The sequence below is a fragment of the Lampris incognitus genome, chromosome 21 (genome assembly GCF_029633865.1).
Source record: "Lampris incognitus isolate fLamInc1 chromosome 21, fLamInc1.hap2, whole genome shotgun sequence".
Lineage (NCBI taxonomy): Eukaryota > Metazoa > Chordata > Actinopteri > Lampriformes > Lampridae > Lampris > Lampris incognitus.
Window position 1 is genome coordinate 1,980,797 of NC_079231.1, and position 21,478 is coordinate 2,002,274.

General features: G+C 46.5%; 1 protein-coding gene across 1 annotated transcript in view; it reads right to left on the reverse strand.

The window, feature by feature from the left end:
- Nucleotides 1-21,478, reverse strand: part of LOC130131744 (nck-associated protein 5-like) — a 179,317-nt gene that overhangs the window by 123,463 nt on the left and 34,376 nt on the right. The window contains exon 3 of the mRNA XM_056301543.1: nucleotides 20,927-20,990. Within this exon, the coding sequence (XP_056157518.1) occupies nucleotides 20,927-20,990 (64 nt within the window). The remainder of the gene's footprint in view (nucleotides 1-20,926; nucleotides 20,991-21,478) is intronic.

Genomic DNA, 21,478 nt, shown 5'->3' on the forward strand with positions numbered 1-21,478 from the left:
GGAGAAGTATAGAGAAGGTCAGAAGGAGTTACATTGTGTCTTTGTGGATTTAGAGAAAGCATACGACAGGGTGCCGAGAGAGGAGGTGTGGTACTGTGGGAATCGTGACGTCCTTCGACTCTCGACACTGATTGGCTTTTGCGCACAGCGTCAGCGTGAAAATGTCGCTGTACAAAATTGCCTCGAGCGATTGTCGCTCCGCGTCATCGCGTCGCTCCTACAGCGCGAATCGTGTCGCCCGGGGCAACAGAGCAACTTGTTGCCCCGGGCGACGCGCGTCTGCATTGTCTCTGTATGTAATCTCGTCGCGTGAAACTATTTTGTGTCTTTCGGTGTGAACACGGCATTAGAACGAGATCTACTGGACCCACTCCACCTTTTGTCTCTACTATGTGACCTTAGAACGAGATCTACTGGACCCACGCCACCTTTTGTCTCTACTGTGTGACCTTAGAAAGAGATCTACTGGACACACTCCACCTTTTGTCTCTACTATGTGACCTTAGAAAGAGATCTACTGGACACACTCCACCTTTTGTCTCTACTATGTGACCTTAGAACGAGATCTACTGGACCCACTCCACCTTTTGTCTCTACTATGTGACCTTAGAACGAGATCTACTGGACCCACTCCACCTTTTGTCTCTACTGTGTGACCTTAGAAAGAGATCTACTGGACACACTCCACCTTTTGTCTCTACTATGTGACCTTAGAACGAGATCTACTGGACCCACTCCACCTTTTGTCTCTACTGTGTGACCTTAGAAAGAGATCTACTGGACACACTCCACCTTTTGTTTCTACTGTGTGACCTTAGAACGAGATCTACTGGACCCACTCCACCTTTTGTCTCTACTGTGTGACCTTAGAAAGAGATCTACTGGACACACTCCACCTTTTGTCTCTACTATGTGACCTTAGAACGAGATCTACTGGACCCACTCCACCTTTTGTCTCTACTGTGTGACCTTAGAAAGAGATCTACTGGACACACTCCACCTTTTGTCTCTACTATGTGACCTTAGAACGAGATCTACTGGACCCACTCCACCTTTTGTCTCTACTATGTGACCTTAGAACGAGATCTACTGGACCCACTCCACCTTTTGTCTCTACTGTGTGACCTTAGAAAGAGATCTACTGGACACACTCCCATCTTTTGTCTCTACTGAGCAGCCTTAGAGAGAGAGAGAGATCTACTGCACTGATGAGGGATGACTGTGTCAAACACCATTTCTGTAATGGCTGCCACTTCATATCCACACCATGCATGTACATACACACATGCGCACACACACACTCCACGCACGCACACCACGCATTCGCGCGCACACACACACATACACACTAACCATGCACATGCGCACACACACTAACCATGCATGCACACACACAAGCATGCACACATACACACACGCGCATACACACACACACACGTTGCACATGTGTGTAGTTGTATTCGTGTGGTCTGCTGCTGTGTGAGATACTGTGTAAAAAGCAGTTGTGTTGACACGTTGGGAGTGAAGGTGAGTGTTTGTGCGTAGTAAGTCACTGTGTCAGAGCCAGAAGCACTGTGCAGACTCGGTTGCTTCTGCTCCCATGACAGAAGGTTAAACCAAACGAGAGCTCAGCACATGGAGGGAGATAGAGTCTGGTCCAGCAAGCTCTGAAGCCCACTCGTCCCTTCACTGCGCCGCTCTGGGCCGCTGCAAAGCCTCAAGGATTCCTTAAACCAAACGAGAGCTCAGCTGATGGAGGGAGATAGAGTCTGGTCCAGCAAGCTCAGAAGCCCACTCGTCCCTTCACTGTGCCGCTCTGGGCCGCTGCAAAGCCTCAAGGACTCCTGCAGAATGAAAGTGTGAGTTATGTTTTCTGTGGAGCAGTGTGGTTGAGGTCAAACCTCATCCAAGAACGGTGATGGTCTTCTCAACTTAGCAGCAGGCAGGGTCTCTGTAGATCAGTCAGCAAAGCGTAACCGTCTTTATCACTTCATTTACCAGGAGAATTCTGTAACTAAAACGTTTTAGTCTTTAATTGGATTCTTCTGTCCTCAAACCTCTCTTCAAAGACAGGCCCTGCACCGGCAGACTGATTCCTGGAGGGAGCGTCTGAAGCTGTGCATGACTTTTTCTCCTGTGACGGATTTGGATGGAAGTTTGAGTCACCAAAATGAGAATTTTAGCTCACGTTTAGTTTCAGAATCATGAAAAAGCAACCAGCTTTCTTTTAGTCAACAAAGATAAGCTCTTCCAGCTGTCAGGAGAGTCATGTTAATGTACGACTTCGAAAGTTAACCTGGCCGAGGCGGAGAGAGAGATGATCTGTCTCACCATCAGAACAGAGAAAACCTCCTGTTTCTTTCCAGTCCAAGATGCATTACTCGTGTTATGCAGGACATCTGAATTTAAAATGTACTCTTTTAATTCCTTTGCGTGAAAAGAAATTGACCTTTCACCCAGGATGAAAATCAGTATTGAGTTGTCTGCTTGCAGTGATGTGTCTGAGCCCCGATCCAGATGTGCTCATATCAAGACAACCATCAGATGACCTGATTCAACATTCTTTAGTTGTCTTACCTGGATTATTGAGCATGCATCAAGCCAATATAAAGAAGACCAACAGCACAATCCAGAGTCCCCACATGTCGGTGGTTAAACCACACGGAGAGCATTTTAACAACAAGACATGTAGACATGTAAGAGGGACTAACACGACAAGGATACAGCCGTCTGTCATGGTTAGCGCTTCATGTTAGCAATTATTTTCTTCCGTAACTCCTCTATTAACTCCGAATGAGCGTGCTACCGTCTTATCGCTGTTAAACAGCGACATCAAGCGGTCAGACAGCGTTACTGACTCAATTCCGTCGAGTTCAATACATTTAAACTATAGAAAATCCTTTTGAGCTTAACCTGTTTGTCCCGCAGCAAACATCTGAAAAACAACCAGGAAAAGAAAGAGTGTCTACACTTTCTGTTGGTAGCAGAACACACCTCGCTTCACTGTACACTTATCGGGCACACATTCTGTTGCAAGAGCAGTTTTTGAGGGAGACACAGAGACAGACAGACAGACAGACAGACAGACAGACAGACAGACAGACACACACACACACACACACACACACACACACACAGAGTGAGAGAGAGAGAGAGAGAGAGAGAGAGAGAGAGAGAGAGAGAGAGAGAGAGAGAGATCACCACCTCCACTAGCACAGCCAGACAGGCCCTGACTACCCTCACCAATCCAGAGACTACCAGAACAGAGAGCTCACCTAGGGTGACAAGGCGCCCTGGTTTGTCCAGGATTGTCCTGGTTTCAAGCTGGGTGTGCCGAGTTCCGACAAATATCTGTAGAATAGTAAAATGTCCCGGTTTACAAGATCCATCCCCCATCATGTCCGGCGAGACAGGCAAGCTTGTGAGCACGTGCACATGTGTGTGCGCATGCACGAACTTGCAGTACACTTTTTAGGGTCCCGGTTCGGGATTTTGAAATTCTGGTCACCCTAAGCCCACCCCACCCTCAGCCCTGCCCGGCCCACAGCAAACAGAACCAACCAGGCCCCATGCAGCTACACAGAGGTCCTCCAACCAGGTCCCAGGCAGCTACACAGAGGTCCTCCATCCAGGCCCCAGGCAACTACACAGAGGTCCTCCAACCAGGCCCCAGGCAGCTATACAGAGGTACTGCAACCAGGTCCCAGGCAACTACACAGAGGTACTGCAACCAGGCCCCAGGCAGCTATACAGAGGTACTGCAACCAGGCCCCAGGCAGCTACACACAGGTCCTCCAACCAGGCCCCAGGCAACTATACAGAGGTCCTCCAACCAGGCCCCAGGCAGCTATACAGAGGTCCTCCAACCAGGCCCCAGGCAACTACACAGAGGTACTGCAACCAGGCCCCAGGCAACTACACACAGGTCCTCCAACCAGGCCCCAGGCAGCTATACAGAGGTCCTCCATCCAGGCCCCAGGCAACTACACAGAGGTACTGCAACCAGGCCCCAGGCAGCTACACACAGGTCCTCCAACCAGGCCCCAGGCAACTACACACAGGTCCTGCAACCAGGCCCCAGGCAGCTACACAGAGGTCCTCCAACCAGGCCCCAGGCAGCTACACAGAGGTCCTCCAACCAGGCCCCAGGCAGCTATACAGAGGTCCTCCATCCAGGCCCCAGGCAACTACACAGAGGTACTGCACCCAGGCCCCAGGCAGCTACACACAGGTCCTCCAACCAGGCCTCAGGCAACTACACAGAGGTCCTCCAACCAGGCCCCAGGCAGCTATACAAAGGTCCTCCAACCAGGCCCCAGGCAACTACACAGAGGTACTGCAACCAGGCCCCAGGCAGCTACACACAGGTCCTGCAACCAGGTCCCAGGCAGCTACACAGAGGTCCTCCAACCAGGCCCCAGGCAGCTACACACAGGTCCTCCAACCAGGCCCCAGGCAGCTACACAGAGGTCCTCCAACCAGGCCCCAGGCAGCTACACAGAGGTCCTCCAACCAGGCCCCAGGCAGCTACACACAGGTCCTGCAACCAGGCCCCAGGCAGCTACACAGAGGTCCTCCAACCAGGCCCCAGGCAGCTACACAGAGGTCCTCCAACCAGGCCCCAGGCAGCTACACACAGGTCCTCCAACCAGGCCCCAGGCAGCTACACAGAGGTCCTCCAACCAGGCCCCAGGCAGCTACACAGAGGTCCTCCAACCAGGCCCCAGGCAACTACACAGAGGTACTGCAACCAGGCCCCAGGCAGCTACACACAGGTCCTCCAACCAGGCCCCAGGCAGCTACACACAGGTCCTCCAACCAGGCCCCAGGCAGCTACACAGAGGTACTGCAAACAGGCCCCAGGCAGCTACACAGAGGTCCTCCATCCAGGCCCCAGGCAACTACACAGAGGTCCTCCAACCAGGCCCCAGGCAGCTACACAGAGGTCCTCCAACCAGGCCCCAGGCAACTACACAGAGGTACTGCAACCAGGCCCCAGGCAGCTACACACAGGTCCTGCAACCAGGTCCCAGGCAGCTACACAGAGGTCCTCCAACCAGGTCCCAGGCAACTACACAGAGGTACTGCAACCAGGCCCCAGGCAGCTACACACAGGTCCTGCAACCAGGTCCCAGGCAGCTACACAGAGGTCCTCCAACCAGGTCCCAGGCAGCTACACAGAGGTCCTCCATCCTTGCTTGCTTTGCTGGTTGTCCATCGTGCCCGATGATGACCATCTTCTTCTATTTGTGGGTCCTTTGAGGACTCAGATAGCAGAAGATACCTGCGCAGCAGAGATGGTTTTTAAAGTGGCATGGGGGGTGCGCTTCTCCCAACGCCACATGACTTGATTGTAGAGGAGATGGTTCCGATGGCAAGGGGGATCCCTAGACGACCGGCACCTCCACACAACTGCAGGGGGCTGCCGGAAATCCAGTTTTTTGGAAACCGCCTCGAAGCGTGCCGCCACAGCTTGCTTTTCTGTTGGGGTGAGCTCCCTTAGCCTTATGTCTTCCTAGACTCACCCACAAGGCAGCGGGGCAGTGGTTGATAGGTGCCAGGGCGTGTCCACCAGGGTGGGCCTGCACACCATATCTCTGGGGCCCACTGCTGCTCCGAGATCCCCTGCCAAGTTAGCCTGGGGCCGCAAGATCCCAGTTACCACGTGTGGCCACGGGGAGGCCTGGCAGGAGTCTTGGTGAAGGAGAGGCTATGTACTGGCAAGGGAAGGCTTACACGCTAGCATGCTCCCCTATTCGCCACAAAGGCTAGCCAGCGGCAGCAAGCTAAGGGCAGGAAGGACACAAGCGGGTTGGAAGAACACATGCACCTTCCCTCCAACTACACACTGCTGCACTAGACGCATCACAACACCCTGTGTGTATGTACACACACACACACTGGTCCTCCATCCAGGCCCCAGGCAACTACACAGAGGTACTGCAAACAGGCCCCAGGCAGCTACACAGAGGTCCTCCAACCAGGCCCCAGGCAGCTACACAGAGGTCCTCCAACCAGGCCCCAGGCAGCTACACAGAGGTACTGCAACCAGGTCCCAGGCAGCTACACAGAGGTCCTGCAACCAGGTCCCAGGCAGCTACACAGAGGTCCTCCAACCAGGCCCCAGGCAGCTACACAGAGGTCCTTCAACCAGGCCCCAGGCAGCTACACAGAGGTCCTTCAACCAGGTCCCAGGCAGCTACACAGAGGTCCTGCAGCCAGGTCCCAGGCAGCTACACAGAGGTACTGCAACCAGGTCCCAGGCAGCTACACAGAGGTCCTTCAACCAGGCCCCAGGCAGCTACACAGAGGTACTGCAACCAGGTCCCAGGCAGCTACACAGAGGTACTGCAACCAGGTCCCAGGCAGCTACACAGAGGTCCTCCAACCAGGCCCCAGGCAGCTACACACAGGTCCTGCAACCAGGCCCCAGGCAGCTACACAGAGGTCCTGCAACCAGGCCCCAGGCAGCTACACACAGGTCCTGCAACCAGGCTCCATGCAGATACACAGAGGTCCTTCAACCAGGCCCCAGGCAGCTACACAGAGGTCCTCCAAACAGGCCCCAGGCAGCTACAGAGAGGTCCTGCAACCAGGCCCCAGGCAGCTACACAGAGGTCCTTCAACCAGGCCCCAGGCAGCTACACAGAGGTCCTGCAACCAGGCCCCATGCAGATACACAGAGGTCCTCCAAACAGGCCCCAGGCAGCTACACAGAGATCCTCCAACCAGGCCCCAGGCAGCTACACAGAGGTCCTCAAACCAGGCCCCAGGCAGCTACACAGAGGTCCTCAAACCAGGCCCCAGGCAGCTACACAGAGGTCCTCCAACCAGGCCCCAGGCAGCTACACAGAGGTCCTCAAACCAGGCCCCAGGCAGCTACACAGAGGTCCTGCAACCAGGCCCCATGCAGATACACAGAGGTCCTTCAACCAGGCCCCAGGCAGCTACACAGAGGTCCTTCAACCAGGCCCCATGAAGCTACACAGAGGTCCTGCAACCAGGCCCCAGGCAGCTACACAGAGGTCCTTCAACCAGGCCCCATGAAGCTACACAGAGGTCCTGCAACCAGGCCCCATGAAGCTACACAGAGGTCCTGCAAGGGCGACTGGACTCTGGAGGAATGAGTGCGATTAAACATCTCCTCCACAACATCTGCACTGAAATGAACTAGTGTCATCATGAAACACACACGCACGCACGCATGCACACACGCAAACACACACACAGACACACACACACACACACACACATTTATTTAAAAAATGTTGCAGTTTTTACACAGTGCTCACTTATTAGTATTTATATTTTGAACCGCAATGTCCATATTTTTCTAGTTAGTCTACACACAGTCTACATAAACTGTGTTAAGATGTTCTCTATAAACTGTTAAGATGTTCTACATAGACTGTTAAGATGTTCTATATAGACTGTGTTAAGATGTTCTATATAGACTGTTAAGATGTTCTACATAGACTGTGTTAAGATGTTCTACATTGACTGTGTTAAGATGTTCTATGTAGACTGTTAAGATGTTCTACATAGACTGTGTTAAGATGTTCTATATAAACTGTGTTAAGATGTTCTACATAGACTGTGTTAAGATGTTCTACATAGACTGTGTTAAGATGTTCTACATAGACTGTGTTAAGATGTTCTATATAAACTGTGTTAAGATGTTCTATATAGACTATGTTAAGATGTTCTACATAGACTGTGTTAAGATGTTCTCTATAAACTATGTTAAGATGTTCTACATAGACTGTGTTAAGATGTTCTATATAAACTGTGTTAAGATGTTCTACATAGACTGTGTTAAGATGTTCTATATAAACTGTGTTAAGATGTTCTACATAGACTGTGTTAAGATGTTCTGCATAGACTGTGTTAAGATGTTCTACATAGACTATGTTAAGATGTTCTCTATAAACTGTGTTAAGATGTTCTATATAGACTATGTTAAGATGTTCTACATAGACTGTGTTAAGATGTTCTATATAAACTGTGTTAAGATGTTCTACATAGACTGTGTTAAGATGTTCTATATAAACTGTGTTAAGATGTTCTACATAGACTGTGTTAAGATGTTCTCTATAAACTGTGTTAAGATGTTCTATATAGACTATGTTAAGATGTTCTACATAGACTGTGTTAAGATGTTCTATATAAACTGTGTTAAGATGTTCTACATAGACTGTGTTAAGATGTTCTACATAGACTGTGTTAAGATGTTCTATATAAACTGTGTTAAGATGTTCTATATAGACTATGTTAAGATGTTCTACATAGACTGTGTTAAGATGTTCTATATAAACTATGTTAAGATGTTCTACATAGACTGTGTTAAGATGTTCTATATAAACTGTGTTAAGATGTTCTACATAGACTGTGTTAAGATGTTCTACATAGACTGTGTTAAGATGTTCTACATAGACTATGTTAAGATGTTCTATATAAACTGTGTTAAGATGTTCTACATAGACTGTGTTAAGATGTTCTACATAGACTATGTTAAGATGTTCTATATAAACTGTGTTAAGATGTTCTACATAGACTGTTAAGATGTTCTACATAGACTGTGTTAAGATGTTCTACATAGACAGTGTTAAGATGTTCTATATAAACTGTGTTAAGATGTTCTACATAGACTATGTTAAGATGTTCTACATAGACTGTGTTAAGATGTTCTATATAAACTGTGTTAAGATGTTCTATATAGACAGTGTTAAGATGTTCTATATAAACTGTGTTAAGATGTTCTATATAGACTGTGTTAAGATGTTCTATTTAAACTGTGTTAAGATGTTCTATATAGACTGTGTTAAGATGTTCTATATAAACTGTGTTAAGATGTTCTATATAGACTGTGTTAAGATGTTCTATATAAACTGTGTTAAGATGTTCTATATAGACTGTGTTAAGAAGTTCTATATAAACTGTTAAGATGTTCTATATAAACTGTGTTAAGATGTTCTATGTAAACTGTTAAGATGTTCTATATAAACTATGTTAAGATGTTCTATATAGACTGTGTTAAGATGTTCTATGTAAACTGTTAAGATGTTCTATATAGACTGTGTTAAGAAGTTCTATATAAACTGTTAAGATGTTCTATGTAAACTGTTAAGATGTTCTATATAAACTGTGTTAAGATGTTCTGTGTAAACTGTTAAGATGTTCTATATAAACTATGTTAAGATGTTCTATATAGACTGTGTTAAGTTGTTCTATATAAACTGTGTTAAGGATGTTCTACATAAACTGTGTTAAGATGTTCTACATAGACTATGTTAAGATGTTCTATATAAACTGTGTTAAGATGTTCTATATAAACTATGTTAAGATGTTCTATACAGACTGTGTTAAGATGTTCTATATAAACTGTTAAGATGTTCTATAGAAACTGTTAAGATGTTCTATGTAAACTGTTAAGATGTTCTATATAAACTATGTTAAGATGTTCTATATAGACTGTGTTAAGTTGTTCTATATAAACTGTGTTAAGATGTTCTATATAGACTGTGTTAAGAAGTTCTATATAGACTGTGTTAAAATGTTCTATATAGACTGTGTTAAGATGTTCTATACAGACTGTGTTAAGATGTTCTATATAGACTGTGTTAAGATGTTCTATGTAAACTGTTAAGATGTTCTATATAAACTATGTTAAGATGTTCTATATAGACTGTGTTAAGTTGTTCTATATAAACTGTGTTAAGATGTTCTATATAGACTGTGTTAAGAAGTTCTATATAGACTGTGTTAAGATGTTCTATATAGACTGTGTTAAGAAGTTCTATATAAACTGTTAAGATGTTCTATGTAAACTGTTAAGATGTTCTATATAAACTGTGTTAAGATGTTCTATGTAAACTGTTAAGATGTTCTATATAAACTATGTTAAGATGTTCTATATAGACTGTTAAGTTGTTCTATATAAACTGTGTTAAGATGTTCTACATAGACTGTGTTAAGATGTTCTACATAGACTATGTTAAGATGTTCTATATAAACTGTGTTAAGATGTTCTATATAAACTATGTTAAGATGTTCTATACAGACTGTGTTAAGATGTTCTATATAAACTGTTAAGATGTTCTATATAGACTGTGTTAAGATGTTCTATATAAACTGTTAAAATGTTCTATATAAACTGTTAAGATGTTCTATGTAAACTGTTAAGATGTTCTATATAAACTATGTTAAGATGTTCTATATAGACTGTGTTAAGTTGTTCTATATAAACTGTGTTAAGATGTTCTATATAAACTGTGTTAAGAAGTTCTATATAGACTGTGTTAAAATGTTCTATATAGACTGTGTTAAGATGTTCTATACAGACTGTGTTAAGATGTTCTATGTAAACTGTTAAGATGTTCTATATAAACTATGTTAAGATGTTCTATATAGACTGTGTTAAGTTGTTCTATATAAACTGTGTTAAGATGTTCTATATAGACTGTGTTAAGAAGTTCTATATAGACTGTGTTAAGATGTTCTATATAAACTGTTAAAATGTTCTATATAAACTGTTAAGATGTTCTATGTAAACTGTTAAGATGTTCTATATAAACTGTGTTAAGATGCTGCCGTAGGCATGCAAAATTGTCTAAGACATGTTAGAAATAAAGAGTGGTTATTCTCACAGTGGAAGCAGGGCAAGTGGAGTCTGTGTTGTGGTGGGAAGTCGCTATAAAAAGCATAGCAGTTTGCTGTACAGCCATGAGTAATCTGGATTAAAGGGGCCTCGTGTCTTCATGAGTCCCAGCAGGGATGGTTCTGGCGGCCCTCGGTGACTTTAAGGGAGCCTGGTTTTGTTCTGGTTTCCCAAATGAGTGGCAGCCCTCATTGTGTTTTCTGTCATAAACCACCAACTGCTATACGTCATCTGACAGCCAGCCAGCATCCTAAATAACATCACAGGATTTACAGTCCTGCTGTGGTAGAAACCCTCTGCTGCTTTTGTTCACACTGTAACTTCAAAAATTTAACAAGGCTTAGTTAGAGGTGTTAAATCAAACATCACCATATCTTTATGTGGCCAGAAGTGTCCAGCAGCACATTACTCGGCTTCACATCTGAGACATTTACAGTGGTGTTAGCCGGCATGTTAATTAAAAGCAGACCAGCAGCAGAGAAGAGAGCCTCTTTTAGAAACAGCCTGGGAAGAGTTCTGTCTGTGAGTCAACACTGAGAAGAGGCGATGAGAAGTTTGTGTGGGAATATTTGCTGATGTTAAACCAGAGATTGAGGAGATAATCCTTTTAGGTCAAGCTGTCATTGTCGTAGTTCCCCCACTGGCCTGCAGAGAGCACTGGAGGACTGCTGCTGTTGGACACTGCAGCAGTTTTAACAGAGATGGATGGAAAACCTGCAAAAAACCTGTTCAACTGGCCCAACTATTCAACATTTAAATGATTGGAGTAAATTTAAAATAAATTAATACATTTTTACTTCATTTTTATTGTTGGCCAATATGTTTAGGCCAGTCGACCGAACCTGAATATTGTTCAGTTTTGCGGGGTTTTCATTTGATCACTTTATTCATTTTTTCAATATTCAATATTTAACATATTATTTTCATAAAAAAAGAAAGAATAATAGAGAAAGCATGCTGAGGTTACAGGGCTGTTATCGTTTGGATGTTGTGGTGTGGATGTTATGGTGTGGATGTTATAGTGTGGCTGTTATAGTATGGATGTGATGGTGTGGATGTGACGGTGTGGATGTTATAGCGTGGATGTGATGGTGTGGATGTTATAGCGTGGATGTGATGATGTGGATGTTATAGTATGGATGTGATGGTGTGGAAGTTATAGTGTGAATGTTGTGTGGATATTGTAGTGAGGATGTTATGGTATGGATGTTATAGTGTGGATGTTATGGTGCGGATGTTATAGTGTGGATGTGATGGTGAGGATGTTATAGTGTGGATGTTGCGTTGTGGATGTTATAGTGTGGATGTGATGGTGTGGATGTTGTGGCGTGGATGTTATAGCGTGAATGTGATGGTGTGGATGTTATAGTGTGGATGTGACGTGATGGTGTAGATGTGATGGTGTGGATGTTATGGTGTGGATGTTGTAGTGTGGACGTTATAGCGTGGATGTGATGGTGTGGATGTTATGGTGTGGATGTGATTGTGTGGATGTGATGGTGTGGATGTTGTGGTGTGGATGTTATGGTGTGGATGTTATAGTGTGGCTGTTATAGTATGGATGTGATGGTGTGGATGTTATAGCGTGGATGTGATGATGTGGATGTTATAGCATGGATGTGATGGTGTGGAAGTTATAGTGTGGATGTTGTGTGGATATTGTAGTGAGGATGTTATGGTATGGATGTTATAGTGTGGATGTTATGGTGCGGATGTTATAGTGTGGATGTGATGGTGAGGATGTTATAGTGTGGATGTTGCGTTGTGGATGTTATAGTGTGGATGTGATGGTGTGGATGTTGTGGCGTGGATGTTATAGCGTGAATGTGATGGTGTGGATGTTATAGTGTGGATGTGACGTGATGGTGTAGATGTGATGGTGTGGATGTTATGGTGTGGATGTTGTAGTGTGGACGTTATAGCGTGGATGTGATGGTGTGGATGTTATGGTGTGGATGTGATTGTGTGGATGTGATGGTGTGGATGTTGTTGTGTGGATGTTATAGTGCGGATGGTATAGCATGGATGTGATGGTGTGGATGTTATAGTGTAGATGTGATGGTGTGGATGTTATAGTGCGGATGTTATAGCGTGGATGTGATGTGATGGTGTGGATGTTATAGTGTGGATGTGATGGTTTGCATGTGTGGATGTTCTGGTGTGGATGTGATGGTGTGGATGTTATGGTATGGATGTGATGGTGTGGATATTGTGGTGTGGATGTTGTGGTGTGGATGAGCCAATACACTCCACCAGCCCTCCACACAGTAATGTGTTGTTTGTGGTGGCAGTCTGGTAGTAGGGGGAGAGTATTTCACTGCCTGAAACACCGGTAAAGGCAAACACAGCAGTCTCGGGTGGAAAAGTGTAGCATCAAGTGGGATGACGTCTGTCGTCTCTGACATGGCAACAGGGGCCATCTCCCCACATCGACTGAGCCATGTGGGTGTTCTAACATACAGACTGTCTCAGGATCCACTGTGACCTCTGTCACAGATCGCCCTGTTTTCACTTCACTTCCTGTTTGATAATGCATCCATCCATCCATCCATCCATTATCTGAACCGCTTATCCTGCTCTCAGGGCCGCGGGGATGCTGGAGCCTATCCCAGCAGTAATGGGGCGGCAGGTGGGGAGACACCCTGGACAGGCCGCCAGGCCATCACAGGGCCAACACACACACACACACACACACACACATACACACACACAGAGTAATCATATTTTCATGCTGTGGTTGTACACGTGCCATGCAGCCCAGGTCGTGTCTGTGTGTGTAATTGGACAGCATTAGACGGTAATGTTATTCATGCAAGCTGCATTACTGGAACATCCAAACCCCCTGATACCCACCATGATCCACCCGGGACCCGAAATTACTTACACACCGCTGCACCTCGCAGCCGTGCTGCACAAAGAAAAAGGACCATGTTCAATACTATCAAGCCAAGTGGAAGTATGTGTGTGTGTGTGTGTGTGTGTGTGTGTGTGTGTGTGTGTGTGTGTGTGTGTGTGTGTGTGTGTGTGTGTGTGTGTGGTGGAACACTGGAGGGGTTACTGACTCCATAATCTCTTCATTACAGAGAAAAGCGGTGGTCGGGGCTCTTTGCCTAATCAAAGGACGTGCAGCTGAAATCTGCTACGCCAAACATCGGGGACACAATCCCACCAAGCAGCTTCCATTCATAAATAAAACATGCTGCCCCCCTGTGTGTAACAGGAGGAGGATTTGGCTGCCTGGCATGCACGCACGCACGCACACACACACACACACACACACACACACACACACACACACACACACACACACACACACACACACACACACAGAGTCAGAGTGGGGGGGGGCTGATTTGGGGTTTTGTGATGGGGGCTTTCACATCGACCCTTCTGGTCTGTACAATGTAAACTAAATGCACACTGCACATCAGCTGTCAAACAACACTGACAGCTGCTGATGCTGATGGTATGAAACAGGCTTGTACTGTCTCATAAAGAACTTACTGACCCACTGGATTATTTTGCTCCTTATTTCTTGAGCACTTTCCCTACCGTTGAGTGTTTCTTTTAACAACGATATATATAGCAGCTGATCAGTGAGACGCACAAAACAGGCCTGTACTGCAATGTATTAAAATCTTTTTCCCTATATCCGTGTTGATATTCCAATCCTCGTTAGTTGAGCACTCACAACACCACTGACGGTTTCAGAAAAAAAGGCTATATATATATATATATATATATATATATATATGTGTGTGTGTGTGTGTAGCGAATTCCAGGGGGCAGTCTGGGAGACCGTCGCCACAGCCGGGACGCGAACCCGTGTCTCCCACCCCACAAGCGACAACGTAACCAGTCGACTAAGGGTCCGACCTGTTAGTCAAGGACCAACGTGTCTACTTATCCGTGCACGTTACACTACCCCCTGTTTCGGGATTTCAGCTCCCTCACGCCTCTGGGCACACGCGCTTCCGATGACCTCACGGTCTCACCATCTCACTTCTGACACCAGTGTAGTGAATTCGGGGGGGCAGCCCGGGAACCGTCACAACCGAGATGCGAACCCGTGTCTCCCGCAGTGCGGGAGACATCGCTGACCGCTCGACTAAAGGGTCCGACCCGTTAGTCAAGGACCAACATGTCTACTTATCCACATATATATATATGTGTGTGTGTGTGTGTGTGTGTGTGTGTGTGTGTGTGTATGTGTATATATATATATACACACACACACACACACACACACACACGATCTTCTCATCTCATCTCATCTCATCATCAGCTGCTTCTCCGGGGTCGGGCCGTGGTGGCAGCAAGCTAAGTAGGGCACTCCAGATGTCCCTCTCCCCAGCAACACCCTCCAGCTCCTCCTGGCAGATCCCACGGCGGTGCCAGGCCAGATTGGACATGTAGTTCCTCCAGCGAGTTCTCGGTCTACCCAGGGGTCTCCTCCCAGTTGGATGTGCCCGGGAAACCTCCAGAGGAAGGCACCCAGGAGTTATCCTAATCAGATGCCCGAACCACCTCAACTGGCTCCTTTCGACATGAAGGAGCAGCGGCTCTACTCCGAGCTCCCTCCAGAGTATATAAAATATACTCCGGTGGGAGCTCGGATAGATAGTAATGTAAACTAAATATAACTATAAACTAATGATTCATGGTAATGATCTAAAACAAAGAGCTCATCCAACCAGGACATCCGTCTCCGGAAGTCAGTTTTAATCAGGATGTCCTCATCATGGAGGATTCTATGTAAACTACGTGAAGGTGTCAGAGAAATCCCCGGATGTCTTGTGTAAATGCTCTGATGTCACGTGGGCTCAGCACACGGCCAGTAAGACTGGGAGCACTGGGATGGCAGCTCATCACATCAGGAGTTTGTTAAAGGGCACTGTTGGTGTGATTCATACTGGCTGGCCTCCCAGTCACTTTCCTCCATCTGGTCTGTGATGAGGATTTGGGCTTTACATGTTTTGTCTCTTCTGCATTGAAGAGTGACACCGGAGGAGTTTCTCAGCATTGAGTCTATGTGACGTCACCCATCATTCTTCCAGCAGACTTCATGGCGCCCCCTAGTGGCATTACAACACACACCGTCATGGCCTCTCCTGGATCCAGCCACTCCAGCCCTGGTTTCCATGTCTCATGTCTTGTCCTGCTCTGACAACACCATCCTGATCCTGAGTCCTGTCCAGTCTTCCTCTGTCACCCATTTGATTATTCCTGTGTATTTAAGTTTGGCTGTTTGGTTTGTTGGTTGTCAGAGCGTTCCAGGTCTGTACCATGTCATCATGTATCTACCATGTCTGTACCATATTATCATGTATGTACCATGTCAACCACGTTACCATGTCACCAGCATGTTAACACATCTATACCATGTCACCATGTTACCATGTCAACACCATGTTACCATGTTACCACCATGTTACCATGTCACCACCACATTAGCATGTCACCAGCATGTTACCACATCTGTACCATGTCACCATGTTACCATGTCAACACCATGTTACCATGTTACCACCATGTTACCATGTCACCAGCATGTTACCATGTCACCAGCATGTTACCACATCTGTACCATGTCACCACCACGTTACCATGTCACCAGCATGTTACCACATCTATACCATGTCAACACCATGTTACCACCATGTTACCATGTCACCACCACGTTAGCATGTCACCAGCATGTTACCACATCTGTACCATGTCACCATGTTACCAGCATGTTACCACATCTGTACCATGTCACCATGTTACCATGTCACCACCATGTTACCAACATGTTACCACATCTGTACCATGTCACCATGTTACCACGTTACCATGTCACCACCATGTTACCATGTCACCAGCATGTTACCACATCTGTACCATGTCACCATGTTACCATGTCACCATGTCACCACCATGTTACCAACATGTTACTATGTCACCAGCATGGTACCACATTTGTACCATGTCACCACCATGTTTCATGTTACCACCATGTTACCATGTCACCACCACGTTACCATGTCACCAACATGTTTCATGTTACCACCATGTTACCATGTCACCACCACGTTACCATGTCACCAACATGTTACCCTGTCACCAGCATGTTACCACATCTGTACCATGTCACCATGTCACCACCATGTTACCACCATGTTACCATGTCACCACCACGTTACCATGTCACCAACATGTTACCCTGTCACCAGCATGTTACCACATCTGTACCATGTCACCATGTCACCACCATGTTACCACCACGTTACCATGTCACCAGCATGTTACCACATCTGTACCATGTCACCATTCACCATGTTACCACCATGTTACCATGTCACCACCACGTTACCATGTCACCAGCAAGTTACTACATCTGTACCATGTCACCATGTTACCATGTCACCACCGTGTTACCATGTTACCACCATGTTACTACATCTGTACCATGTCACCACCATCTTACCACATCTGTACCATGTCACCAGCATGTTACCATGTCTCCACCATGTTACCATGTCTGTCCCATTTCACCACCATGTTACCAACATCTTACCATGTCACCAGCATGTTACCACCATGGTAACATGTCTTTACCATGTCACCACCATGTTACCACATCTGTACCATGTCTCCACCATGTTACCATGTCTCTACCATGTCACCACCATGTTACCATGTCTGTCCCATTTCACCACCATGTTACCAACATGGTACCATGTCTGTACCACGGTCACGTCAAGTGTGTTCCTGATACCCTCATGTTTCCTACCAGTTAACATTTTGTTTCACCTGTTACTACGTCTGGATCTGGGTCCTCCATTCCTTTGCGCCCCCCCCCCCCCCCATCACACACACACACACACACAGACACACACACACACACACACACACACACACACACACACACACACACACACAACCTCATCAGTAACGGACTCTCAGTTGTATTACAGGATGTCAGCATAACAAAGTAGCAACACATGCATGTAGTTACACTACTTCTACTGTGTTTGAGGGATGTTCTGCCATGAGACCCATTTATAATGACACAACACTTCTTTTGTGATTTTCTATGCACGTCTTTGTGTTTCAGATGGCTACTTGTGATAGAGAAGGAAATATATCATCACATCTTCACAACCATATTTTCTACATTAATTAAACATTCACCATAGTTAAATCCTCTGGACAGTCACACAGCTGGGAGGGAAGATAATGAACAGACAATTAATTCAATGCTTTTCATTTATGTCTCAGTAAAGCGGGAACAAATCAAACCCATTCAACCTGAGCACGTAGGGGAAACAGCCGCATAAAGCCGCCTTCAATGTTTGACCTTTGACACAGTGGCATGTCCATGAAGGCTACAGCCAGTTCCTCACAATCTGCCACGGTTTATTTTCATGTCACCCAGCGAGTCTAAAAGGCTTTTTAACAGACAACCAGCCGCTGTCCACTTCTTGTTTTGGGTTTTTTTTTTGTGTTTTTTTTTGTTCTTCATTTCCCTTCTTTCAGGCAGGAAATCAGCATCCAGTCAGACAAAACTGACTTCAGCCTCACTTCCAGCTGTGAAATGAGAAGAGAAAATGCTGACAGACTGGATGAAGGCCTGCTCTCCATCAATACCTGCCGCTCATCACATCACTTCAGAAACGCCATGAACACATCATGTGTGGCCTGAACAGCAACAACGTGAACCAGCTTCAACACTGTTCAGGACTTCATCCTGAACACCGGCTGGCCAGCCAATTATTTTAAAAAGTTTCAGGCGGTTCCCCCAAACGATCCATAACAAAAGACTCTTGTACTTCAGGCCTGGCACTCATCCTGCCGGTTCACCACAGGAGGTCCAATTAAAACACACACACTCCTCCGTCAGCAGTGTTGTTAATGCCTCCCATTTACACCAGCCACTGTACAACCAGTCCAGCAGCCAGACTGCAGTGGCTTCTTGCACAACAGTCAACTCACCTGCACAACTGTCAAGTCTCCTGCACAACCGTCAAGTCTCCTGCACAACCATCAAGTCTCCTGCACAACCATCAAGTCTCCTGCACAACCTTCAAGTCTCCTGCACAACCTTCAAGTCTCCTGCACAACCGTCAAGTCTCCTGCACAACCGTCAAGTCTCCTGCACAACCTTCAAGTCTCCTGCACAACCGTCAAGTCTCCTGCACAACTGTCAAGTCTCCTGCACAACAACCTCGTTAACAAACAATGAGCCAATCACAGAGCTGCGTTGTGGAGGACACATCGTCCACACCGCTCTCCCTCCACTGGTCCTGTGGTGGGACGGAAATGGGGGGTGGGAAAGTGGGTGGGCTTGTGTCGTGTGTGTGTGTGTGGCTGGTGAGCAGTTAACACTAGAAAGTATCTCTTTGATGCAGACACCTCGTTTGATTTCTATTAAAGAGCTGTGGCCAGGAATGCCCGAGAGAGAGGGAGAGAGAGAGAGAGAGAGAGAGAGAGAGAGAGAGAGAGAGAGAGAGAGAGAGAGCTGCAAGGGGACTCCGGCAGGGATAATCCCAATTTCAAATGGAGCTTAGAGGTATCCCCCTCATCCCTCCTGTCTAGCACAGATAACTCATACCTCTCTCACATGAACTGGATGGGCACATTCTCTCTCTCTCTCCAGGCTGATGTGTTTCTCTGGATTCCTCTGAGGTCAGACAGGACAGAAGGATGATATGGCAGCTTTAGCGGAGGCGCAGAGATGTGGTGGACACACCAGTAGAACCAGTAGATCACCAGTAGAACCAGGATGAGAGGGAGAAGGAGGGACTTCCTCCCTCTTATGCTGGTTCCACTGGTGTAGCACCAGTAGAACCAGCCTTAGAGGGGACCCACATTCTCTTGCGTAACTCCTCATTCTCTTGTGTCCCTCCTCATTCTCCCAAGTCACTCCTCATTCTCCTGTGTCCCTCCTCATCCTCATGTTTCACTCCTCATTCTCCTGTGTCACTCCTCATTCTCCTGAGTCACTCCTCATTGTCCTGAGTCACTCCTCATTCTCCTGTGTCCCTCCTCATTCTCCTGAGTCACTCCTCATTCTCCTGTGTCCCTCCTCATTCTCCTGAGTCACTCCTCATTGTCCTGAGTCACTCCTCATTCTCCTGTGTCCCTCCTCAACTCACCACACAACTCGCTCAACATGACCGAGTGCACAAAATGTGAAAAAACAACAAGCTCATTCTTCTGCTGTCAGCACACAACAATAATCTGTACTGAGCCTTACAATCTTTTGTTGTGTCACAGTGGTCATAACAGTGGTCATAACAGTGGTCATAACAGTGGTCAGATGTGCTGCTGGGTGGGATCACTGCCACCAACGTCTTCTAGACGTGGTAATCTGCTCCATCTGCTCTTTTCTATACAGCGGTGCATCTGTAGGAACAAGCAGGAAGCGAGTGCAAATAATAACATGGTGACATGTGCTGGGGAAGACATTAGATTTCCTCTCCAGGCTTCATGGCACGCGGGCTGAACAAGACAAAATGTGTGTTGGGATTTGAACCATTAAAAGCTGCAGGGCAGAACTGAGGTTTCATCTCGGTCATGTATGAGGAACCTACGTCAGCGGGTTTTCCTTCTGGGATCAACAGAGAACAAACTGTATGAGAGCACTGAGCCTGATGTGCCGCAACTGTCAAACGGCTGCCACCAAAGACAAAGCCTGGCTCAAGGGCTCCAGTCAGATGAACCCTGTCACATCATCCAGACAACATTTTCACTTTCTGGCAAACACACACACACACACACAGAGTAATGCATTAGCTTTGCCATCCACACACAGACCTCCTGAGCTCTCTGGCGTGGTTACACAACTCTCTTTTACATAAGACCTGCACATAAAACAACACCACAAAACGAGACAGCGGTTCCACTCTGTGACGATACACAACCTGAGCTTGGACCACATGTGTGTGTGGAAACGGGCTGAGATGTGAAAATGAATGGCAGGATGAAGGACGGGCTGTGTTGAGCTGAGAGAGTCACTCTGTATGTTACTGTTCTCACTTAGCTGATGAAGAGGTTGAAAACAACACAAGATGTTGGTGGGCCAAACGCCTTGGCACAAATCCACAGTGTGTCTGTGTGTGTCTGTGTGTGTCTATCTTCATGTAAAAAAAAGCCTATTTTTGTGAACATACAATAGGCAAAGCATGTACACACGTGTGTGTGTGTGTGTGTGTGTGTGTGTGTGTTTATCCAAAAAGTGAAGACCTTGTGTGTGTGATGGGACAGGGTTCTGTTAAACTTTACCATCGTTCCTTCGCTCTTAGTCCGTGTGACTTCCCTCTGCAGGCGAGCCACAGCCAGTTTTTCCCTGAACAAGATGAAGGGGAGGAGGGGGAGAGGGGGGAGAGATAAAGAATGAGTGAATAGATGTTCGTCAGTCAGGCTGCAGTCTCGTGACAGTTTGTGTTGCTGTGTGTCCTCCTGCCTGGCAGCCGTGTGCAGCATGTCAGCAGATGTGCACAGAGGTCGCATGAAACACAGAGCTTGCAGTCCTGTCTGCACAAAAATAGCACCATGTCGTCATGCAAGTCCTTGTAATCAGCACACACACACACACACACACACACGCACACACGCGCGCACACACACACACACACACACACACACACACACACACACACACACACACACACATATCGATAAAGTCTCTCTCTGTCTTTTACTCATCAGTAAAAACACAAGCACATGTGCACAAGACAAAAACCAAAGAGATTACAGAGGAGGTTACTGTCCACATCCAGTTCACATGCAGTGGGACAAGCACAAACCAGAATAACTCACAGCTCATGACCAGTT